The sequence below is a fragment of the Canis lupus genome, chromosome 2 (genome assembly GCF_011100685.1).
Source record: "Canis lupus familiaris isolate Mischka breed German Shepherd chromosome 2, alternate assembly UU_Cfam_GSD_1.0, whole genome shotgun sequence".
Classification (NCBI taxonomy): domain Eukaryota; kingdom Metazoa; phylum Chordata; class Mammalia; order Carnivora; family Canidae; genus Canis; species Canis lupus.
In genome coordinates, this window is record NC_049223.1 from 18,509,210 (window position 1) to 18,535,650 (window position 26,441).

The 26,441-nt window shown below is 38.0% G+C and overlaps 1 protein-coding gene and 1 pseudogene across 1 annotated transcript in view; one reads left to right on the forward strand and one right to left on the reverse strand.

Annotated features, from left to right (window-relative positions):
• Positions 1 to 26,441, forward strand: part of ST8SIA6 (ST8 alpha-N-acetyl-neuraminide alpha-2,8-sialyltransferase 6) — a 134,287-nt gene that overhangs the window by 77,327 nt on the left and 30,519 nt on the right. The window contains 1 exon segment of the mRNA NM_001287030.1: positions 18,969 to 19,055. Within this exon segment, the coding sequence (NP_001273959.1) occupies positions 18,969 to 19,055 (87 nt within the window).
• Positions 1,557 to 1,946, reverse strand: LOC102153417 (annotated as a pseudogene).

The window sequence follows — 26,441 nt, forward strand, 5'->3', positions numbered from 1 at the left end:
GCATCCTCTCCAACATTTGTGGTTTCCTGCCTTGTTAATTTTCCCCATTCTCAGTGGTGTGAGGTGGTATCTCATTGTGGTTTTGATTTGTATTTCCCTGATGGCAAGTGATGCAGAGCATTTTCTCATGTGCATGTTGGCCATGTCTATGTCTTCCTCTGTGAGATTTCTGTTCATGTCTTTTGCCCATTTCATGATTGGATTGTTTGTTTCTTTGCTGTTGAGTTTAATAAGTTCTTTATAGATCTTGGAAACTAGCCCTTTATCTGATACGTCATTTGTAAATATATTCTCCCATTCTGTAGGTTGTCTTTTAGTTTTGTTGACTGTATCTTTTGCTGTGCAAAAGCTTCTTATCTTGATGAAGTCCCAATAGTTCATTTTTGCTTTTGTTTCTCTTGCCTTCGTGGATGTATCTTGCAAGAAGTTACTGCGGCCAAGTTCAAAAAAGGTGTTGCCTGTGTTCTCCTCTAGGATTTTGATGGAATCTTGTCTCACATTTAGATCTTTCATCCATTCATCACAAATACCCACCATTTGCTTCAACGTGGATGGAACTGGAGGGTATTATGCTGAGTGAAGTAAGTCAATCGGAGAAGGACAAGCAGTGTATGTTCTCATTCATTTGGGGAATATAAATAATAGTGAAAGGGAATATAAGGGAAGGGAGAAGAAATGTGTGGGAAATATCAGAAAGGGAGACAGAACATAAAGACTCCTAACTCTGGGAAACGAACTAGGGGTGGTGGAAGGGGAGGAGGGCGGGGGGTGGGGGTGAATGGGTGACGGGCACTGAGGGGGGCACTTGACGGGATGAGCACTGGGTGTTATTCTGTATGTTGGTAAATTGAACACCAATAAAAAATTAATTTATTAAAAAAAGGGAAAAAAAGATCTTTCATCCATTTTGAGTTTATCTTTGTGTATGGTGCAAGAGAATGGTCTAGTTTCATTCTTCTGCATGTGGATGTCCAATTTTCCAAGCACCATTTATTGAAGAGACTGTCTTTCTTCCAGTGGATAGTCTTTCCTCCTTTGATGAATATTAGTTGACCATAAAGTTGAGGGTCCACTTCTGGATTCTCTATTCTGTTCCATTGATCTATGTGTCTGTTTTTGTGCCAGTTCTATGGTACTACTCTTAATGAGAGCAGGATTAACAGTCACAAATATAAGACATTCTAATATACAGAACATTTGACTTTATAATTAGCATCTCTTCAAAAGCAATCCATCTTGAAAAAAATACTATGTGCTTTCTTCACTTTGGGATACTTATTTTACTTAAGCTTCTGAAATGTAAATAGTCTTAATGTGGCATTATCTTGCACAGCAGGGACCATAATTGCAAGTTTGGGATCAGACTGCCTTCTTTTGGTAAGATCATGGCCAATGACTAATTATTGGCATAGTTCAGAATTAATATCTGAAACCTTTGGGTGTTTTTTTTCACATTAATGTTCTTAGTTTATTAATCCTCTCATGAAAAATCTGCACAATCACCACAGATAAAGCCACTGCAGAATCTTTGCTCCTTCTGTTGTCCAATCTCCAGCTCACTTTTTGCCAGCACCAGTGTTGGCTTTGGCAGCCCCCCTGACTTTCTTCATTCTGTTTTTGCGTTCTTTGCGCTGTTTTCTTGAAGTCTTTTTCTTCTCATATAGGCCATGTCTTGCAAGTCTGTTTGGGTTCACTTTTCTTTTTGTAATCCCAGGAATCCTAAGTCATGCAAAGCTAGTTGTCTTGCCACCACCAAAATGGGTTCTGAATCCAAATACAAATATGGCATTTGGTGTGGTCTTGTACATTTTGGCTAGTTTTTCCTAAATTTCTGTCTTAGGTACTGTTGCCTTCCCGGGATGCAGAACATCAATGACCATCTGTTTCCGCTGAAGTAGTCAGTTGGTCATGAACTTCCTGGTCTGGATAGTTACTGTGTGGTTCATGATGGCGGCTGAGCTTCAAGCAGCCGGGGAGGAAAAGAGCCTTTGGGTGTTTCTATGTTCTAATTATATATTAGGCTTCAGTTTCAAAAACACACAGCAGATTCTTTGTGCTCAACACTGGGACAGGTACAGTGACAGTTATTTTCAACCTGGAAATGCGTATTTTCAAAGTATGTGTAGTTGAGAACTCTTCCACAATAAACATGATAAATTATTTCTTTTTAGCAGCTCTCACAGTATGTTAAGAAAGTTAGAATACACTGTCTTCTCATTCTTCTTTGCAGATTCCTCATCTCTCACTTTTGAGGCTGGAGTGCCCCAGAACTCAGTCCTTAGGCCTCATTTCTCTTCATGCTCAGTCCTCAAGGACCACATTTAGTCTCTTGGATTAAAATACCACATACATACTGATGATTTCCAAATTTGTATTTCCTGCCTGAACCTCTTCCCAGATTTGAATGTTCCTTTGTCCCATCAACACTTTCCTGGGATGTCTATAAGGCATCTCAAACCTTACACATCCTGCAAGATCTCCTGGACTTTCTCCTAAAGGGAAGTGCTTGGTACTCCAGCACTTTTCCCAGCTTCCATTAATGCCACATCTATTCTTCCAGTGCTCAGGCCTAGATGCTCCAAGTTATTCTTGAGTCCTCTCTTTTTATCTATATCATTGTCTGATATTAAATCTACTGGCTATCTTCAGATCATTTTTAGAAGCTGATTATTTCTTCTTGCTAATTGTACCAATTCCACCCTTATCCAAGCCATCTTTATTCTACTCTCGAATTGTGGCAGTTCTCTTAATTGGTCTCTCTCTTTTCCTAAGAGGCTATTCTCAACAAGTATACAGAAGAAACCTTTTTAAAATGTAAGTCAGATCAAGTCACTTTTCTATCTCAGTGTCTTCCCATTTCACTGAGAAGTAAAGGTAAAATTATTACAGTAGCCCACAAAGCCCTTAAAAGCATTTCTCACACAGACATGTAATATATTTGCCAATAACACCACAAAGGAGGTGTGTGGGGGAACAAAGCTGTAATTGGGCCAAGGAAATGATTACAGATGGTAAAGTAATAATTATAACAATGTGTAGGTGGGTATATAACATGAATAGATATAATATTTATAACAAAATTTCCACAAAAGTGGGGGAAAGGGAATAGAGCTATAAGCTGTAAGTAATATTTTCCATATCTGTGCAGTTAAGGTAGTATAAATTAGAAACTAATTCTGACAAAGTAAGACATGTATGGGAAGCCTTAGTGCAACCACTAAGAGATAAAGTTAAAACTTACTAAAATGCTACTCTATAAAATATTCACTTAAGGCAGAAGAATTCTGTAAAGAAGAAGTAGAAGAACAAAGAATACATGAAACATAAAAACAAAGAGTGAAATGACAGATGTAAGTTTAACTAAGTAATAGCATTAAATGTGAATGGGTTATTACTGATGTAGTTAGTTAGACTTTCCTCTGCTATTTTACCCTTTGTTTTAAAAATGGCATCTGAAAAAAAAATAAAAATAAATAAAAATGGCATGTGGAGTGGCTAAACTGATAATCAGACAAAAGTAGACTTTTAAAAGAAAAAAAATGTTAGAAGAAATAAAGAAGGAGACTTTATAATCCTAAAAAGATAAACTCAGCAGAAAGACTTAATACTTATAAACCTAATAACAGAGCACCAAAATAACAAAGCAATAACTGACAGAAATCAAGGGAGAAATAAATAATTCAATAATAATTGGAGACTTCAGTATCTTATTTTTAGTAGTGAATATAACAACCAAACGGAATATCAACAAAGAAATGGAAGACTTGAATAACACTGTGTACCAACTAGACCTACTAGACTTCTGCTGAATACACAACCCAACAACAGAATGTACATTCTTCTCAAATACACACAAAACATTCTCCAGGATAAATCATATACTAGGCTATAAAACAAGGCCTGAAATAAACTTAAAAGAATAGAATTAACATAAGATACGTTATCTGACTACAATGTAATGAAATTTGAAGTCAATATTCAGGAAAAATTTGAGAAACTCATAAATATGTGGAAATTAGACAATTCTCCTATCATTGCGTCCATGAGGTAATATAAAGGAAAATCAGGATATACTTCAAGATGAATGAAAACAAAAGCACAATATATCAAAATTTATGAGTTGCAGGGGGTGATAACCAAAGTGTACCAAATTTCATTTTGAGGTGACAAAAATGTTCTCAAGTTGACTGTAGTGATGGTTGTAAATATCTGTGAATATTCTTTAAAAACCATTGGTTTGTACCCGTTAAGTGGATGAATTATGTGGTATATAAATTACAGTTGACCCTTTAACAACATGGGATTAGGAACAATGATCTCCCTCCCTGTGCAGTTGAAAATCCATGTATAACTTTTGACTCCTCCAAGACTTAGCCACTAATAGACTACCGTTGACCAGAAGCCTTATTGATAACCTAAACAGTTTAGTTAACACATATTTTGTATGTTATATATATTTTATACCATATTCTTACAATACAGTAAGCTAGACAAAAGAAAATGTTATTAAGAAAATCATAAGAAAGAGAAAATACACTTACAGTACTGTTCTGTATTGAAAAAAAGTCCTGGGCAGCCCAGGTGGCTCAGCGGTTTAGTGCCTCCTTCAGCCCAGGGTGTGATCCTGGAGACCCAGGATCAAGTCCCGCGTCAGGCTTCCTGCATGGAGCCTGTTTCTCCCTCTGCCTGTGTCTCTGCCTCTGTGTGTGCGTGTGTCTCTCATGAATAAATAAATAAAATCTTTTAAAAAAGAAAAAGAAAAAAGAAAAAAAGTCCATGGGTAGGTGGACCTGCACAGCTCAAACCTGTATTGTTCAAGGGTCAACTGTATACCTCAATAAAGCTGTTAAAAACTTTGATGTGCCTATGAATCACTTGTGGATTTTATCTTAATACATTTTCTGATTTTGTAGGTCTAGGACAGGGTCTGAGATTCTGCATTTCTAACAGTTTTAACCATGTTATGCCAGCTGCTAGTCTGAGGTCTTTATACCTTGAATAGCAAGGCCTCTACCATTAGATTTCTTGTTACCTTCCTGACCTCACCTCTTGCTACCCACGAGTGGATTCCTGCATGACTCATGGGTGATTTCCAGCCACCCTGTCTATCTTATTCCTCAAACATAACATTCCTCTTCCTCTGGCCTTTTCATTTGTCATACCTTTTGCCTAGAATGCTCTTCCCATTTCTACAACCCTGTATGTGCCTGGCTTACCTTATCACTTCTTCAAGTCTGCCCAACTCTTACCTCCCAGTGCAGTCTTTCCTGACTACTCTACCAAATTGCAACCCTATTTCACACACTTTTTCTCCTTTCTTGCAGTATTTTTCTGGCACTTGTACATAGTACTTTAACATGCTATTAATGTACATATTATTTGGTGTGTTAATTTGCTAGGGCTGTCATAACAAATTATCACAGATGGGGGCTTAAATTTACAACAGAAATTAAATTTAAAATTTTCACAGTTCTGGTGGCTGAAAGCCCAAGATTGAGGTGTCATCAGGTTTGATTTTTCCTGAGGCCTCTCTCCTTGGCTGGCAGACAACTACCTTCTTGCTGTGTCCTCGTGTGGTCTTTTTGCTATGCATGCCACACTACTGGCGTCTCTGTATGTACATGTTTCCTTTTCTGGTAAGAACACCAGTCAGATTGGATTAGGGCCACCTTAATGACCTCATTTCAATTTAATCCCCTATTTATAGGCTTTATCTCTAAATACAATCCAGTTCTAAGGTCCTGGGTGTTAGGGTTTCAACATATAGATTTGGGGGAACATAATTCAGTTCATACATTTGGTTTATTGTCTCACGCTCTGTTATATACACATTTCCTGAGAACATAGATTTTTTTAAAAAACAGTCTCATTTTGTTCACTATTATTATTATTGGTCCCCAGAATAGTACCTCACATGTAGCGGATTCCCAAATAGGTATTTCTGAGTAAATATAAAATAAATAAAAGGAGAAGTGCTGTAGAGATATATAATAGATACAAGGTGGTTACTTATATGAGTTAGAAGAATTTAAAGGCGAAAGGTTAATAGTCACTCATATAGGGGTTAAAAATCTTACCAGGTATCCTATCCATGCTGGCTCCTTCACTGTTGTAACTCACTCTAACTATAGGATGTTAACTCTTCAAGAGATGGAGACACTGAATTTATTGGTTCTCTTAGATCCCTTGCAATATGTGGGACTTTAGAAAGGGGACTTTCTAAAAAGTGATAGTATAAAATCACTAAATTGTTATTTTCATCTTTGGTGATTCCTGTCTATGTCTGGAGATTTCTTTCAATGAAGAAAGCAGATCATCCTTTTTCTCATCTTCAGAAAAGTCATGATTGTGTTTTGAGAGGAAATAGGAAAGTCCTAAAGAGCAGCTTTCTTCTTTTTTTATTCATTCTTTCTGTCCTGGTGATGTATTCGCATGTTGCAAATGTTCACGAAGGAGGCACTGAAAATTAAGGTTTTGGTTTTGCTACGAGGTACTGCTTGATTTGGGCATTATATCAAACCAGGCCAGCAATGTAAATTCACTTACCTCCAAATAATTCTGAAAATACCATTATGAATGAGTTTTCATTTGCTCTATAAAATTCCTTTTTAAACCTCCAGATCTACTCTCAATTCTTTTTTATTCTTGTTGCATGCTCTACAAGGCTGACTTTTGGGCTCCAGTAGGTGGACTCTCATAACCATTGGCTTCTGGTTAGGGTCAGTGTATGGGAAATATTTATAGGAGAGTGGAAAGTGGGAAGAGAGGACATTTGGAGTATTTATTCCCCCAAATGCTCTTTATGGGCTTGATTTAGGGATGATACATCCTTTATCAGAGGCCATCACTCCTATCCAGTGGCCTGCTTCTGTACCTCCAACTGTATCTTTGAGTAGCCTATAGGCTTGGGATGCTAACAACTTTCCTACTGTACCATCGTTACTGGCCTTTGAATGGGCTTCACCAATCTGTGTTGCTTTTCCTATACCACACCCCAGTCCTCTGTAGACACCCCACTCCCTCTTGGCTGTCTAAGGTCAGTCACTGTGGCACTCTCCTAGCATGTGTCTTAAACATGTAATTAATATCAAAACTCCAAAAGTTAATTGCCTAGGGCAGAGAAAGTGTTCTTTTCTAAAAAATCAATATCTGACTTTTTCACATATGGCAGTTTGGAGATCTCACTGGGGCTGTCAAGAAGAACATTGGCATTTTTAGGAATTAATTCCTGAGGCTGTTTTAGAATATTTTAACTTGTCTGAGGGACAAGTGTAGAGAGAATAAATGCTAAAGATCCCTTTCTCCTATGCCAATTGACAATAGCCACAGTGTTCTAAATAGAAGCTACTGTCACATAGAGTTGAAAACAATGTAAATTAAATTCTAATTTTAGTGGATGAAATGTCAGTACAATATATTTCTATTATTCATAGCTCAATTCAGTCTGCCTTCTGTATACTTCTTTTTGTTAGTTGTCATACATTCATCAGCCATTTCTTTTTTTTAATTTTTTATTTATGATAGTCACACACACACAGAGAGAGAGAGAGAGAGAGAGAGAGGCAGAAACACAGGCAGAGGGAGAAGCAGGCTCCATGCACTGGGAGCCCAACGTGGGATTTGATCCCAGGTCTCCAGGATCACGCTCTGGGCCAAAGGCAGGCACTAAACCCCACCCAGGGATCCCTCATCAGCCATTTCTTTAAAAGTTTTGCCCCATAAAAATGATTAGCTGTATTAACTGAAAATCTTATAACATTATACTGATTTGCAGCATTTGGTTTCATGTAGAACTGGGCTCTTCAAGGGTTTGGTAGAAACTAGCTACAAAAAACTAACCTGTACACAATACCAGTTAGAAACCTACTGATTTAGTGGTGTCTAAGTGGCTCAGTTGGTTAGGTGACTGACTTGATTTCAGCTCAGGTCATGATCTCAGGGTTGTGAGGTCAAGCCCTGTGTCACGCTACCTGCACAGCAGAGTCTGCTTGAGATTCTCTCTCTCCCTCTGTCCCTACCCCTGCTTGCATACTGTCTCAAATAAATAAATAGAACCTTTTTTTAAAAAAAATTTATTGACTTAATATTGGTATTTCCCTTAGACATTCCCTTAGACAAAAAGGCTGGCTTTCACCATGAAGTGATATTATAAGAAACTAAATCAGTATCTCAGCAGCTTAATTGGGATAATAGATTAATATCTTCAAGATTACTTCTAGGTGTCTAGTAAATACCCAATAAGTACCCAATAAGTACCCAATAAGTATTTAATGATTACATGAATTAACCAGAAGTTACGTAGGGCTTTTAAAAAGCCTTATTTCTATCTTAATGAGATAAAACTAGCCATATCGTATGGGTCTTTGTCTCCAAAGAGCAGTTTCTAGGAGAGTATTTTCAATTTTAATATATTTACTTAGTGTCATTTCAAATGTTATTTATAATTTGTATTTTATTTTGAGTATTATTGATAGCTATTTAAATAGACCTTATTTATTCTTTTGAAAATAACTTGCTGCATTATTTAGTATGATTTATTGTATGTCTTGGGACCAGAAAATGTTTCTGATGGGATTAATTTCAGTTTCATTATGAAAATAGATGAGATGCAGTGTGATACATTGGAAAGAGAGCCAGACTGTGAATCAAAAGTCATGAGTTTAATTCTTAGCTCATCCACTTACAATATAATATTGAGCAAGCTATTCATCATCTCAGAATTTTTAGTTATGTCATCCATAAAAATGGGGTAATGTCATAGAGACAGCTGTCTTTCAAGGTTGTGGGGTGAGGACTATCCTAAATGTAAATTTGCAGAAAGTATGATGTTATGGTGTGATTTAGAGCATTTTACTTAACAGGAAAGGTTTACAGGGACACATTTCTCCCATCAATTAGTCTGCACTTGTGGCATACGTGAATTTTACCTTCTCAGATGGTTTTCCACTCCAGCCATGTTCCCATTTTACAGGTCATGATCACAATTTTAATTTTCTAAGAAAGCTGGTTGGTGATTTATTTTTCAGTAGGAAAGGGCAAGTATGTAGAGAAAAATGTGTGTTTTGATATTCTTTATTCTTTAGTCTTCCCTTTGTAATGTTTAGAGGGTAACCCTTCATTTCTAGAGTGGACATACAAAAGGTTCCCTAAGCATAGCAACCTTGGGAAGTAAATAGCTTGATCACTGTCTTCTGATTATAAAATGGCCAGGAATATTTCTTCCTTTGTAATAGGTAGGTCTGCTTTAATGTGTTGACTTAGTTTTAAATATCAGTGACTATAAAGTCAGAAGCCCTTCTATATAGTTAACTTATTAGAAAAGTTAGATACCTTATGATTGATGTCTTTCAATATTAAGTTAAATTGGAGCCAGCTACAATTTATTGGGGGATGCATGTCACTAAAACGATGTTTTAAAGTCACTACATATTTTATAATGCACCTTTATTCTAATCGGCAGTGGATGAGAAGTTTAATGTTCTAGCTTATGCTTGATAGAAAGGCAAACTCTATCTAATTAACTAACACAACTAACACAACTCTGTTTTCCAAGGAAGTCAAAGTAAAAGTATAATGCACTTTTTTTTTTTTCCTTGAGCATTTGCTCAAAATCTTGGTGGAGATAAAATCACCTTTAATTTCCAAGATAGCAGTTACTATTTGGATTGAATGTGATAGTTTTGTGTCATTCGGGCTTGGGACCACTGTGGATCAGTCTTGATTGAAGAATCAGGTGGGGCAGCCAGGTCTCCCTTGGCCTTCTTGGCAGGCCTCCAAAAGCTGAAACTAGGGTGGAGAGGTAGTGAAAGGTTTTGAGTCAGGTCAACAGGTTGTCCAGTTAGAGGGAAGTGTAGGAGCAGCTGTGCACTCATTCATATTTAACAACTTGCTCAGGAAAGAGGCAGCCCTGATTTGTCACATTTGCCGATGCCTGTGGTGTAAATACTACCACCTTGGCCAGTTTCAAGCTATCAATGTTTTAACAATTTAAGACAAATGATCATATCAAGCATCTTTTCTGACCACGATGGTATAAAACTTGATACTAATTGCTTGAAGAAAACTGGAAAATACCCAAATAGGGAATATTAATCAGTATGCTACTGAACAACCAATGGGTCAAGAAGAAATCAAATTAAGATTTGTTTTTCAGCCTAACGTTATATATCTTGAAAATGTTCTGTATGTCCTTGAGAAGAATGTATATTCTGCTGCTTTTGGATGGAATGTTCATTAAATTTCTGTTTATCTGGTCTAATGTGTCATTTAAGGCTGATGTTTCCTTACTGATTTTCTATCTGGATGGTCTATCCGTTATTAAAGACCCCTATTATTATTGTATTGCTGTTTATTTCTCCCATTAAGTATGTTAATATTTGCTTTATATATTCAGGTGATTCTATGTTGGATGCATAAATATTAGAAATGTTTTATCTTCTTTTGGGTTCACCCTTTTATCATTATGTAATACTCGTATTTGTCTTTTATTACAGTCTTTAGTTTTTTTAAATTAATTTTTAAAAAGATTTATTTATTTATTTATTTATTTATTTATTTATTTATTTATTTATGGGAGACACAGAGACACAGGTAGAGACACAGGCAGAGGGAGGAGCAGGCTCCCTGCAAGGACCCCAATGTGAGACTCAATCCCAGGACCCTGGGATCATGCCCTGAGCCGAAGGCAGATGCTCAACCACTGAGCCACCCAGCCATCCCTATAGTCTTTGTTTTAAAGCCCACTTTGATATAAGCATAGCTATTCCTATTCCACTTTTCTTTTGGTTTACATTTGCATGGATACCTTTTTCCATCTTTTCACTTTCAATCTGTGTCATTCTTATGTCTAAAGTGAGTCTCTTGTAGACAGCATATAGACAGCTCTTGTTTTTCTTTTATCCATTTAGCCACTCTGTCTTTTAATTGGAGAATTTAGTCCATTTACATTTAAAGTATTTATTGCAGGTATGTACTTATTGCCATTTTTTTCATTATTTTCTGGAAGTTCCTAATAGTTTCTGTTTCTTTCTTCTCTTGCCCTCTTCCTTTGTGGTTTGATGACTTTCTTTAGTGGTATGCTTATAATCCTTTCTCTTTCTCTTTTGTGTATTTACTGTATTCTGTTTTTGCTTTGTGGTTACCATGAGGCTTACATATAAGAATTTCTCTATAAGTCTATTTTAAGTTGATAACAACCATTGTAAAGCTCAATATTGTTACTTTTCCCCCTCAATATATTATGTGTCTGATGTCTCATTTTACATCTTTTTATCTTTTTATATTGTGGATCCTTTGATTATTGTAATTATAGTTATTTTTCTGTCTTTTAACTTTTATACAAGCTTTATAAGTGATTGATCTACTCCCTTTACTATATATTTACCTTTCCAGTGAGATTTATTCTTCTTTATTTGTTCTTGTTACTAATTCATGCTCTTTTTTTCAATGTTTAGTCCCTTTAATTTTTTTAAGGCTAGTTTAATGATGATGAACTCCTTTGGCTTTTGCTCTTTTGTAAAATTCTGTCTCTTTTTCAAGTCTGAACAATAACTCTTCAGGGTAGAATATTCTTGGTTGGATGTTATTTTTCTTTCAGCACTTTGAATGTATCATGCCATCTTCTGGTCTGTGAAGTTTCTGCTAAAAAATCTGCTTAGTCTTATGTGGGTTCCCTTGTACGTAGAAAGTTATTCTTGTCTTGCTGCTTTGAATATTCTTTCCATGTCTTTCACTTTTGACACTTTAATTATAATAGGTCTTCTTTTTTTTTTATAATAGGTCTTCATATGTGTTTCTTTGGGTTCCTCTTTTCTGGAAATCTCTAGGCATCTTGGATCTGTATGTCTGTTTCATTCCATGGGTTAGGGAAGTTTTTAAACATTTTTTTTAAAGACTTCTGCCCCTTTCTGTCTTTTCCTTATGGGAGCCAAATGATATGAACAGTAGCCCTTTTGATGCTGTGCCATAGGTTGCTTAAGCTATGTTCACTTTTTAAAAAAAAATTCTTTACTCTTTTTGTTGCTCTGATTGGGTGAGTTCCACTGCCTTGTCCCTGAGTTGAATGATCCTTTGTTCTGCTTCATCTGGTCTGTTGTGGAACCCCTCTAGGATATTTTTCAGTCCAGTGATTATATTCTACAGTTCCATGACTTCTATTTAGTGCTTTCTTATATTTTCTCTCTTTTGAAGTTCTTGCTATGTCTATCCATTCATCTCCCCAATTCTGTGAGCATCTTTGTGACCATTACTTTCAACTTTTTTTCCAGGTAAGTTACTTATCTCCATTTCATTAAGGTTTTTTTTTTTTTTTTTTTTTCCTGAGGCTTTCTGTTCTTTCATGTGGAACACATTCCTCTGTGTTGATTTCTGTAAAATAGATGGAACAATCACCTCACCCAGTCTTAAAGGAGTGGCTTTGTGTAAAATATGAAGCTTGTGTCTCAACCCCGCCCCAGCTCTTGGTTGTATCTCAAACCTTTGTGCTTGCCTAAGCAGACTGTTGTAGTTTTCATCACCTCCAGTAGTTAAGTATGTGCCAGTACTTGTCAGTGTCCCAAAGTGGAGGATCTCAGTGCCTAGGTTCTCGCTGGAAGCCAGAACCTCAGGCATCAGCTTTTTAAAGTATGCCAATATATATACGGTCCTGTGGGACTGTAAGCCTAAACCCTACCAGCCACCAAAATTAGGTGATCTGGAGGTGTTCCATGGATGGCAGTAGCAAAAATCAGAGCCCCAGATAAATGTAATAAACCTTTTCTGGGTGACACAGGCAAGCTAGAGCAAAGCAGAGAGAGTACCAAGATGTGTCCACAGCCTGCATTCTTTGAAAGAATCTCTGTAGGCCATAAATGTGTGCCAAATCTGAAGGCTGCCCCTCAGATGATAGCTCCAGGACAAGTAAAAAGAGGCCTCCTTTGCAGAAAGACTATGTGATGTGCTTCAGATCACTGTTTGTGTGGTGTCCTGTGGGTGATAGCCTGCCAAGAACTGTCAGACTGATTGCCATAGTCCCATGGGACTCAAAAAGGCAAGCCCCTCCAGTGACCAGAGTCAGGTGATTGGGAGGTGTCACCTGGGTGGCAGCCACAAATACTGGGGTACCAGACAAAATGACCAGGGTACCAGGCATGGAAAGCTCCCCTCCAAAAGATGCTGGTGCTCTGGAGGACAGCAGAGTATGAGTGTGAACACAGCACCTGTTGTCAAGGACTCTGGAAAGGATTACAGTCAGCCCTCAGGTACATGTTCAGTTAGAAGCCTGCCTCTCAGGCCATAGTTATGATGATTAGCTAATAGGTTTCCTTCACTAAAGACCAAGTTCCTGAACCACTGAGGATGGTCACTGCTTCCGAATTCTTTCTCTGTTACAGTCCTGTGGGAACCATGAGAGATCGCTCTCATCACCAGAGCCAGGTCACGTAGATACCCTAACAACAGTCACAAAAATTGGGGTGCTAGACAGGGATGTGAGCATCTTTTTGCGGACACTTATTATTACAGTCCCATGGAACCAGGACTGCAAGCTCCCCTGGCCTCTAGAGCTAGGCAGTCAAGGTAGCAGCTGCAGAAATCAGGGCATCATATGCCTAAAAGTTCCTTTATGGGATATACTGCTTTAATGGAGCACAGCAGAGGGAGCATGAAGACGGCATCCGTCAGCCTCCATCCCGGAGAATGGTCCTGCAGGCTTCTAGATGTGTGTGTTAAATTAGATACCTGCCTCCTTAGCCTGGTGTTTTTATGTAAGTAGGGAACCTCTACTTTAAGTTTCGAGTAGTCAGCTGCCATTGAGTTGGGTCCTGGGGTGGGTGAGTCCAAGCACACAAGTGCTTGAAGAACAGTTTGTCAGATTGCTTCATTCTCGTGGGTCTTGGGCCTAAGGCCCACTGGTTTTCAAAGTTAGAATTTTAAGGGCTCATCTTACCAAGGGTATGTCTTGAAAGTTGAAATGCACATGAGATTCAAACCCTTTGCTTCTCAGGGAGAATCTCTGGGTTTTGAGTTCCCTGCTAGTTGTGGGCCACTGCATTGGGGGTGGGGTTTATGGAGAGATTGTGTCTCAGCCTTTCCTACCTACTATGACGTTTCCTTCTCATTTGCTTAACATGTAGTTGTTACCCAGCCAGCCTTTAGTTTTGCTTTTGTGTGTGTGTGTGTGTGTGTGTGTGTGTGTGTGTTTTAATGTCTCTTGTATTTTCACTTTGTTGAGCTTTTGGGATCTGTGGATTTATAGTTCTTATTTGGAAAATTTGCCACCTTAATTTTTTGAAAAAGTTTTTTGTCTTCCCTGTCTTTCTAGGGTCATAATATCCCATACATTAGACCACTTGAGATTATCTTACAGCTGAATGATTGTAACTTTTTGACTCAATCTTTTATTTCCTTTTATGTCTCATTTTCAGTAGTTTCTACTGCTCTGTCTTCAAGTCACTAATCTTACTATCTTAGCTATGCATCATAAGCAATTAAATTTTCTTTTCATCTTATAAATAGCATTTAAAGAAAACTTCAAACTGACGGACTTAGTTTTTATAAGAGGATATTAATTTCATACTTACTGTAGTTTTATGTTTTATCTTGATAACTTCAAATACAGTTGCAGTTCTCATTGATTTAATTAGAAGATATTTGTATTTGGCTTCTCTCTTCAATTCTCTTTCATTGAGTTTTGTGAGATAGCATTACCTTTGTTACTTTGCCTGATAGACCCTGGTACACCTAGTGTCCTGTTTTGAATATGATCAAATGACTAAAAACCACCTTGCTGATAGACAAGGCCTCCTCCGGGACAGGCAGAGGCCGGGAGGGCCCAGGACAGCAAGGACGCTCCTGCCCCGAGCTGAGCAGATCAGCGGCCCCGCCCCGGAGCCTCCAGGCCCTGCAGACGGAGTTCCTGCCGGAGCTGAATCCAGGTTTCCAGAGCTGCCCCGCCACTGGGGCTGTTCCTCCTGGGGCCTCACGGGGTAAACAACCCCCACCGAGCCCTGCACCAGGCAGGGGCACAGCAGCTCCCCCAACTGCTAACACCTGAAAATCAGCACAACAGGCCCCTCCCCCAGAACACCAGCTAGACTGACAACTTCCAGGAGAAGACAAGGGACTTAAAGAACACAGAATCAGAAGATACTCCCCTGTGGTTCTTTTTGTTTGTTTGTTTGTTTGTTTTGTTGTTGTTGTTTTTTTTTTTTGTTTTTTTGTTTTTTTGTTTTGTTTTGTCTTTTTGATTTGTTTCTTTCCCCCACCCCCCCCTTTTTTTTCTCCTTTCTTTTTCTTTCTCTTTTTCTTCTTCTTTTTTTTCTTTCGTTTTTTTTTCTCTTCCCTTTTTTTTCTCTTTCTCTTTTCTTTCCTTCTTTCTCTCCTCTCTTTTTCTCTTTTTCCCAATACAACTTGCTTTTGGCCACTCTGCACTGAGCAAAATGACTAGAAGGAAAACCTCACCTCAAAAGAAAGAATCAGAAACAGTCCTCTCTCCCACAGAGTTACAAAATCTGGATTACAATTCAATGTCAGAAAGCCAATTCAGAAGCACTATTATACAGCTACTGGTGGCTCTAGAAAAAAGTATAAAGGACTCAAGAGACTTCATGACTGCAGAATTTAGAGCTAATCAGGCAGAAATTAAAAATCAATTGAATGAGATGCAATCCAAACTAGAAGTCCTAACGACGAGGGTTAACGAGGTGGAAGAACGAGTGAGTGACATAGAAGACAAGTTGATAGCAAAGAGGGAAACTGAGGAAAAAAGAGACAAACAATTAAAAGACCATGAAGATAGATTAAGGGAAATAAAGGACAGCCTGAGGAAGAAAAACCTACGTTTAATTGGGGTTCCCGAGGGCGCCGAAAGGGACAGAGGGCCAGAATATGTATTTGAACAAATTCTAGCTGAAAACTTTCCTAATCTGGGAAGGGAAACAGGCATTCAGATCCAGGAAATAGAGAGATCCCCCCCTAAAATCAATAAAAACCGTTCAACACCTCGGCATTTAATAGTGAAGCTTGCAAATTCCAAAGATAAGGAGAAGATCCTTAAAGCAGCAAGAGACAAGAAATCCCTGACTTTTATGGGGAGGAGTATTAGGGTAACAGCAGACCTCTCCACAGAGACCTGGCAGGCCAGAAAGGGCTGGCAGGATATATTCAGGGTCCTAAATGAGAAGAACATGCAACCAAGAATACTTTATCCAGCAAGGCTCTCATTCAAAATGGAAGGAGAGATAAAGAGCTTCCAAGACAGGCAGCAACTAAAAGAATATGTGACCTCCAAACCAGCTCTGCAAGAAATTTTAAGGGGGACTCTTAAAATTCCCCTTTAAGAAGAAGTTCAGTGGAACAGTCCACAAAAACAAAGACTGAATAGATATCATGATGACACTAAACTCATATCTCTCAATAGTAACTCTGAATGTGAACGGGCTTAATGACCCCATCAAAAGGCGCAGGGTTTCAGACTGGATAAAAAAGCAGGACCCATCTATTTGCTGTCTACAAGAGACTCATTTTAGACAGAAGGACACCTACAGCCTGAAAATAAAAGTTTGGAGAACCATTTACCATTCGAATGGTCCTCAAAAGAAAGCAGGGGTAGCCATCCTTATATCAGATAAACTAAAATTTACCCCAAAGACTGTAGTGAGAGATGAAGAGGGACACTATATCATACTTAAAGGATCTATTCAACAAGAGGACTTAACAATCCTCAATATATATGCTCCGAATGTGGGAGCTGCCAAATATATAAATCAATTATTAACCAAAGTGAAGAAATACTTAGATAATAATACACTTATACTTGGTGACTTCAATCTAGCTCTTTCTATACTCGATAGGTCTTCTAAGCAAAACATCTCCAAAGAAACGAGAGCTTTAAATGATACACTGGACCAGATGGATTTCACAGATATCTACAGAACTTTACATCCAAACTCAACTGAATACACATTCTCCTCAAGCGCACATGGAACTTTCTCCAGAATAGACCACATATTGGGACACAAATCGGGTCTGAACCGATACCAAAAGATTGGGATTGTCCCCTGCATATTCTCGGACCATAATGCCTTGAAATTAGAACTAAATCACAACAAGAAGTTTGGAAGGACCTCAAACACGTGGAGGTTAAGGACCATCCTGCTAAAAGATAAAAGGGTCAACCAGGAAATTAAGGAAGAATTAAAAAGATTCATGGACACTAATGAGAATGAAGATACAACCGTTCAAAATCTTTGGGATGCAGCAAAAGCAGTCCTAAGGGGGAAATACATCGCAATACAAGCATCCATTCAAAAACTGGAAAGACTCCAAACAGGAGAGAATAGGCACAGTGTCATGTCTCTGTTAAAGAGCCAGAAATTGAGAGAGCCTTGGGTAGGTTGCTGAATGTGTATTTCTCCTTCTCTCTCTCTCTCGATTAACAATGTCTTGCAGAGTCTCTGGGTATCTCCTACCATGTGGAAACAGGTCAATATTTACTCCAGCTAGGAAGTGTCACACTTTAGACAAAGCTTTGGAGGTAGAGTATATAGATATCTCAGGCTACTTGGCATACTGGGACAAGTCTTACCTATGGGAGTGAGGAAAATCTATTAAGGTTGGAGGACTATATACAAGTTAAACTATTTTTAACTTCTCCTGTGATAGCTTTTTGCTTTGCTTCTCCTTTGGTAGATAACAGCCTTTAAGATTTTCAGATTTTCTTAGCTGGGCCAACAGCAGTCAGGGGAAATATATATATATTTTTTATTTTGGCAGCACCATTGAAAAGAGAGATACCCACAAGGTAGGTAAACTTCAGAGGGAGAGGAGTTGCTTGATGACCTTCCTAACCTATAACAAATATCTCTTTCAGAACTAAGCTTTGGAGGGTCTGCATTTTGCTGGATGGAGATGGGGGAGTGATTTCTAACAGGATTTTTCATAGCCCTCTCCCTTCTCCACCCACCCCACCACACATCATCTTCTCCATGCAGAGCCTTTGTCTCAAGTAGTAAGCAACGAATGACTAAGATACTAATTGGAAGAAAATTTAAGGTTTTTTTTTTCACACAAAGGAATATTGCGTTTTATTTTCTTATTGTTTTTCAAATTTTAAAAAGATTTTATTTATTTGAAGAAGAGTGTGTGTGTGTGTGTATGTGTGTGAGAGAGAAAGAGAGAAAGAGAGAGAGAGAGGGAGAGACTGAAAGCACAAGTCGTGGGGGATGGGGGAGCAGATGGAGAGGGAGAAGCAGGCTGTCCGCTGAGCAGGGATCCTGACGTGGGGCTTGATCTAGGATCATGACCTGAGCTAAAGGCAGGCAGATACTTAGCCAACTGAGCCATCCAGGGGCCCCAGTACTTGCATTTTAAATGATAACCCTTAAAGTTAGTCTTTTTATGATTAAAGAAATTAATACTTACAAATGGAATTTCAGGTAGAAGGAGATTTACTGGGGACTGGGATTCTGCAAAACCTATAGGTTTTTTATGCCAATATACATCTCTCTTAACTTAATCTGTTTTTTTAGTGTACTATTCAGAATTAAAATTTAAGATGATTATTTTAGGACATTTTATCCATATATCCCAAGGTAAATCAATCAACTTAGAGCATAAAAAAGTGATAAACTGTATATTTATGGTAAACATCTATAAAATATATTTGTCAGTGAGTTATAACGAAATGAAATGGCTGTAAGATATGAATGCGAATTGGGGTGCTGTCATGGTTTATTTGTAATACCAGACTTGACTTATAGTATGCACAAATTATACATTCCTGAATCAACATAATAATTCTTTCCAAATTTATGGTCCGAGAGGTTTGGAAAAGGGTATGATATTAACTTGTTTCTATATTACCTTATTTCAGAAAAGATTTAGAGAGCTAAAATGAGCAGATTCTAAAAGTGTCCTTTAGAACACCTATATGTATGTTTAGCAATATGTGGGATCTCTGTTTTCTAATTTTACTGATGTTTGACTTTTAGGTATTTAGAGAGTGACTATCTTCAGATTATCAGAAATATACAGAACTGTCCATGGAAACGACAAGAAGAAGAATATGAGAATTTTAGGTAAAAAAAAATCACTTCATAAATATTACGGGATTTAAAAAAATGTCTTGTGTATTTGCTTTGTATGGGAAATAACATGTCATGAGAAAGAAGAGTAGAAGGGGCCACCTGACAATCAGATTGATTGACTTCTCAGATCCCCTTCCTGAGACCCAGGGTATTCTATCCCCATCTCTTATATAGAAATGTAATTCTGCTATTGGAATTCATGACAGAAAAACCTTAAGTTCAAAAAAGAAATTTTTGTTGTACTGTTAATTATATTTTAGAGGACATTGGTGCTTCTTTATACCATTTGTATTTGGTATTTACTTATTTTTGTAAATAAAATATGTTAGCATTCAGGAGTGCTTGGAAAACATAGAGTGAAAATGTCATCCACGGTCCCGTCACTTCTGGACAAAAACTGTGTTCCTCTCCATGTTTTTCCTTCCAGTTTTCTTGTTGGCATTTAAACACCAGCATTAAAAAAAAATAAGATAAACACCAGCATCATTCAGGACTGTGAGTGGTTACAGCTGATAATCTGGAGAGGAGCCATCAACCAGACAAGACCAGGTTATCGGTTGATGATTATAGAACTGTTCTGTCCGTGGATAACTTGGATCCCATCTAGACAGAGGGAAATTGCATCAAAGCACGATGCAGCAAGGGGTGCATAGACATTTACCTGGTACCCCTTACTCCCAGCCCTATGGCACAGCTAGGCCATTTGTCTCTGTGCTTGCCTGGTCTACATGGCTCTGCTTCTCTTGGCCACACTCTCATTCTTTGTTCTGCTTTTAACACAGGTTTTGTCCGGGGCCAAGTTATTATGTTACAGTCCAGAAATATGTTTTTATCTTTACTGGTTCATATTTTCAGACTGTAAGCCTTCAGCCTTTTGAAGACCTTCTGAAAGAGCCAGTTTTCCCCTGAGATTCTCTACAGAAGTATCTGCTACTTGTCTTTCTTTACTGTGGGAAGGACGTGCTTCTTATTTACACAGTGCTGTGGCTTTGCCTGCCCCACTTTCACTTACTTTATGCTCAGGTCATTGGACCAGCTGACTTTTATTCTGCTAGAATGAGAAGGGTTCGGGCCAGCTCCCACTGAGTGAAAGAGGAACTTCCTGACCGGTTTAGAGCTCACAGTGAATATTTTCCCTCCATCAGGTAGACTCATGGGTGTGTCAGCTTCCTGTAGGATGCCATTAAGCATCTTTCCTAACTGATATTCAAGGTGAGGGGCAAGAAAAGGGATTCTTGTGTATTTAATTTCCAGGATATTTCATGCTACATAGTCTGATATAGACTGAATGTATCCCCTCAAAAGTCATAAATTGAAAACCTAGCTCCCAATGTGATGGTATTTGGAGGTGGAGCCTTTGGGAAGTGACTGGGTTATGAGGACCGAGCCCTCATAAGTGGGACAATGACCTGTACAAGATCCCAGACTGCCCTTGTGCCCCTTTCACTATGTGAGGACACAGCAAGAGATGCCATCTAAGACCCAGAAAGTGGCTTGAACCAGACAGCTAATCTGTTGTCATCTTGATCTTGGACTTCCCAGCCTGCAGAACTGTGAAAATAAATTGATGTTTATAACACGCCCAGTCAATACTGTTCTGTTATAGCAGCTTAAATGGTTTAAGACACAGTCTACTGAAGACTAGACTTGAGAGATCTCTGTGACCAGGAGACTGGATAGAAGTACACATGTGCAGTTATAACATAAATGATCACAAGGTCAACAACTGGCCAAGGAGTGTGGTTTAGAGAGACTTTTCTACATGTGCAGAAGAGACAAAAGAAGAAGAGGAAGAAACTGACATGCATTGAGCTGTTAAAGATGAGTCCAAGATAATCAGTTAGAAAGACTAGTGAGTAGTGACACAAATCACCAAAGTAGGGGTAAAGGAGCTTTTCCAACTGTGAAATTGCCTTAGTTCAGACCTCTTGCAAATAAATAAAGTGTACTAAATAAGCAAAGTTTACTAAACAAAGCACACTGTTTGAGGGCACTGGCAAGCTACCAAGGCGGGGAGAATTTTTAGGACTAAAATCCAGAAGAAGGAAGCCAAGGGAGGTGAGCCCTGCATTTGAGGCTGCTTTTTCTAAAAAAAAACTTGCTAAATGCTGACAGGCAGAGAAGCAGAGCAGAGCTTCCAGATATCCATAGAAAAGATCAGTTTTCTAAATGAGTGAAGCCCAGATCTGAATCATTTCCATCCTCAGTTGGATTCAGATCTACCCTAAGCCCAGATGTCTGAGAGAAGCAAAAGCAAATCCTCTCTTGAAGAAGGTAACCTTATTCTCAGTCTGCAGTGATCTCTGCAGATTTTCAGACAATGTCTGGTTCAATTAAAAAATATATGTATTCTCTTTAAAGTTTTTCTTTTTTTTCCTTTCTTTTTTCTTTTGATAAAAATCAGGAGTCTCTTCAAATCCAAAGCTGCTTGAGAGTCACTGCTGCAAATTATGCTGCATAGAAGCCATAGAGATTGATGATATGCAGACAGAATGGCCATTTTCTCCTTAGTACCATCTCAGTATAAAAAGTACATCAGTAACCATGATGATTACCCATGGCCTATCTATCCCTCCAGGGCCAGTTTAAGTAAACATCTGGAACTATAACACTGATTGTTTGTTGTCATGGAAGAGAATAGTCATGGTGACATTTATTTATTCACTTGAATATTTATTGTATTGTAATGTTCTTTTTATGGGCATATTTGTAAACTAAATTATGTACACCCTCAACAGAAGTCTGTACAATTAAATAGTAATTAAACTGTCCACTTTCCTAAATTTTTACTAATACAGCTGGCTAAATCTGGGGCTGGCTTATTTATAAAACTGGTAGTATAGGAACATCTCCTTTTATTAAATTGGCAAAGTCTCCATTTTCTTTATGTGAACATTTTATATTGGAGAAAAGCGAAATGTAACCCTTTAAAAGGTGATAGTATCCTTTTAACAGGAATTACAGAAGGTGCATTAAATTCTGTCAAATATGAGGCAAGTGAGTATATTCTAAATCCGCTTCTACCTAGCAGTTGACACCAAGGGGCTATTGGGAAATTATGAAACTTCTTTGGCCACATGATTTTAAAAATAAGACAGTTTTTAAGAGTTACTTTTCTGAAATATATATGCCACTTGCTAGCGGGGGGCATGAATTTTGTTTATCAACAAATATCTGTTTAGGGTTTTTACTATGTTAAAGAACAATGGACCCCCTCAGCCTGGTATAGTGCAGGATACAAAGGTAGGACCTGAATAAATATATTTCAAATCAATAAACACCTGAAGGTACACAAGAAAAAAACATAAGGTTTTCTTACCAATCTCAAAGAAATTGTAGTCAGTTTGGAAAGACAAAAAAGAAATCTATAAATACGTATATAATTTCATGTCAAAATGAGTGATTTATACAAATACCATGGTATATCACTACACAGTCCATGTGGGATATAAAATTTCATTTTATGGAAGGAGATAGATAGGACTTGAACTGTGACTCAGAGGATGAGTAGAAAGGGAGAGGTGATGGAGTCAGGAGTAAACATCAGGTACTTTCAGGACCAGCTTCACTGGAGCACGTGCTTGGGATAAAGAGAAGACTTGCAGGTAGATAGGGGTGAGCCCAGGACACACAGAGCTCTGATGATCTGAGTAGAGCCCACAGATTTCCTGTAGACACTGGAACCCCATGGAGATACCAAGGGTATTACATAATGAATTTATTACTTTAGGGAATGTGTCTGGTTAGAAAAATGCTATGTGAATTGGACTTTTAGGAAGGAGTGAATAGACTGAAGAAGTCAGAGCAGGGGTCGCCTGAGTGGCTCAGTGGATGAACATCCACTTTGGCTTTGGCTCAGGGCATGATCCTAGGGTCCTGGGATCGAGTCCTGCACTGGGCTCCCCATGGGGAGCCTGCTTCTCCCTCTGCCTATGTCCCTGCCTCTCTCTCTCTGTCTCTGTCTCTCATAAATAGATAAATAAAATCTTTTAAAAAAAAAGAAGAAGAAGAAAAAGGAAGAAAGCCAGAGCAGCCAGGGGCTGGCTGTACTGTAGAATGATGAACATCTAGAACATCAGTGGTAGCTCTAAAAATATCAAGGAAGGGACACTTGATAGCTCTTTGGCAGAATGACATCTTCTATTTATCTTTGTATCTCCAGTGCCCATCACCAAGAGGGAGCCCAATAAAGGGGTGCAGTAGACATGACAGAAGAATTGGCAGGACTTGGTTGCTTATTGATTCATAGGTTTCAACTGGAAGAAGATAAAGAGAATTGAGGACAAATGTGAGATTTTTCAGTCGTTTGGTTAAGGATAATAGAGGTGCTAGTGAAAAGCAGACAGACCTCAGAGGGAAGTTGGGCAGGCTGTGTTTGAGAAGACAGATGCAGAAGACGTTTCCTTAATGTAAGTGTTGAGAGATATTGTAGTCCCCTGAAGAGGAAGGGTGATTGTAGCATAAAGCTGGCTTATGACAGAAGTGTGGCCCCATGTGGATGGGAGTAGCCTGATGTATTCAAAGTGCTGACAGGGAAAAATCTGCAGCCAAGAATATTCTATCCAGCAAAGCTATCATTCAGAATAGATGGAGAGATAAGGAGTTTCCCAGACAAACAAAAGTTCAAGGAATTCATGACCACGACAGCGGCCCCACAAGAAATATTAAAGAGGGAACTTTTGGAGTGGAAAGGAAAGACCACAAGCAAGAGTCAGGAAAGTAAGAAGTGTAAAAGCAGTAAAAAGAACTATAGTCATAAAAATCGGTCAAGGGACTCACACAATAAAAGGATGTAGAGTATGACACTACATACCTAATAAAGTGTGGGGAGAGAGGAGTAAGGGATGGCTTCAAACATTAAGTGACCATCAACTTCATGCAGACTGCTCTATGCAGAACATGTTATATGCAAGCCGAATGGTAACCAGAAATCAAAAATGAGTAATAAATATGCAAAAAATAAAGAGAAATGAATCCAAGTATATCACTAAAGAAAGCCAACCATAAAACAAGTAACAAAAACGGCAATAGATACATACCTCTCAATAATTACTTTGAATGTAAATGGACTAAACACTCCAATCAAAAGGCATAGGGTAATGAGATAGATAGAAAAATAAGACCCATCTACATGCTGCCTGCAAGGGATTCATTTCAGACCTAAAGACACCTGCAGATTGAAAGTGAAGGGATGAGGAAGCATTTATCATGCAAAGGGATTTGAAAAGAAAGTTGGGGTAGCAATACTTAAATGGGATAAAATAATTTTAAAACAAAGACGGTAACAAGAGATGAAGAAGGACACTATATAACCATTAAGGGGACAATCCAACAAGAAGATTTAACAGTTGTAAATATGTATGTACCCAACATGGGATTACCCAAATAGCTTTTATTTAAAAAAAAAAAGTTTTCAATATCCTTTAGCCCTTGAAGAGCATTTGACACTGTTGACCAACCCTCTGACTCAGAGCAGTCTCTTCCCCTCTCTTTCTTTTCTCTGATTTTTCCCTTAGTTCTCTGGTGACTCCTCCTTTGTAGCTCCTCAGAGGTCTTGCTACATAGTTACCAAATGTAGTAGTTTTTTTTTCCTTTTTTTCAATTTATATATTTTTCAATTAATTATTAATTAAAATTAATTAATTTTTTTCCTTTTTTTCAATTTATATATTTTTCAATTAATTAACATAGAGTGTATTTTTAGTTTCAGAGGTAGAGTGATTCAGTGATTCATCAGTCTTATGTAATACCACTGCTCATTATATCACATGCCCTCCTTAATGTCCATCACCCAGTTATCCCATCTCCCTTGCCCCTCCCCCTCAGCATCTCACAGTTTGTTTTTTATGATCAAGAGTCTCTTATGGTTTGTCTCCCTCTCTGATTCCATTTTGTTTTATTTTTTCCCTTGCTTCCCCTATGATCCTCTGTTTTGTTTCTTAAGTTCCACATATGAGTGAGATCATAGGATAATTATCTTTCTCTGGTTGACTTACTTTGCTTAGCATAATACTCTCTAGTTCGATCCACATCATTGCAAATGGCAAGATTTCATTTTTTGATGACTGAGTACTATTCCATTGTGTATAGATATGGTATATATATCCATGGTATGTATGCCATATACATACACATATATACACTCATACACACTATATCTTCTTTATCCATTCATCTGTTGATGGACATTGGGGGAAGCACCCAAATGCTAAAAGCAGTTAGTAACAAACATTGAGTAAGTAATTGATAGTAATACAATAATACTTTAAGAAGCAAGAGAAATCTCAAACAACTGAACTGTATACTACAGCAACTAGAAAAGAAACAACAGACAAAACCCAAAAGCATAGAAGGAATGGAATAATAAAATTAGAGAAGAAATAAATGAAGTAGAAACAAACAAACAACAACAACAAAAAGCCGAAAAACCCACAATAGAACAGATCGATAAAACCAGGAGCTTGTTCTTTGAAAAGATCAACAAAATTGATAAACTTTTAGCCAGACTTAGGACAAACAAAAAAGGAAAGAGGACTGAAATAAACAAAATCAGAAATGAAAGAGGAGAAATAACAACCACACCACAGAAGTACAAAGAATTTTAATAGAATATTCTGAAAAATTATATGCCAACAAATTGGACAACCTAGAAGAATTGGATAAATCTAGAAACATAACCTCCCAAAACGGAATCAGAAGAAATAGAAAATTTGAATAGACCAATTACCAGCAATGAAATTGAATCAGTAATCAAAAAACTTCCAATAAAAGTCCAGTACCAGATGGCTTCACAGGTGAATTCTACCTAACATTCCTCAAAAAGTTAAAAATAGGGGATCCCTGGGTGGCTCAGCGGTTTAGTACATGCCTTCAGCCCAGGGCGTGATCCTGGAGACCGGGGATCGAGTCCCACGTCAGGCTCCCGGCATGGATCCTGCTTCTCCCTCTGCCTGTGTCTCTGCCTCTCTCTCTCTCTCTCTCTCTCTCATAAATAAATAAAATCTTTAAATAATCAACAAAACTAAAAGGCAACCTATGGAATGGGAGAAGATATTTACAAATGACATATTCAATAAAGGGTTAGTATCCAAAATATATAAAGAATTGATACAATTCAACACCCCCAAAATGAATAATCTAATTTAAAAATGGGCAGAACACATGGATAGATATTTCTTCAAAGGAGAGATCCAGATGGCCAACAGACACATGAAAAGATGCTCAACATCACTCATCCTGAGGGAAATGCAAATCAAAACTACAGAGATATCACCTCACACCTGTCAGAATGGCTAAAATCAAAACCACAAGAGGATGTAGAGAAAAAGGAATCCTCTTGCACTGTTGGTGGGAATCCAAACTGGTATAGCCACTGTG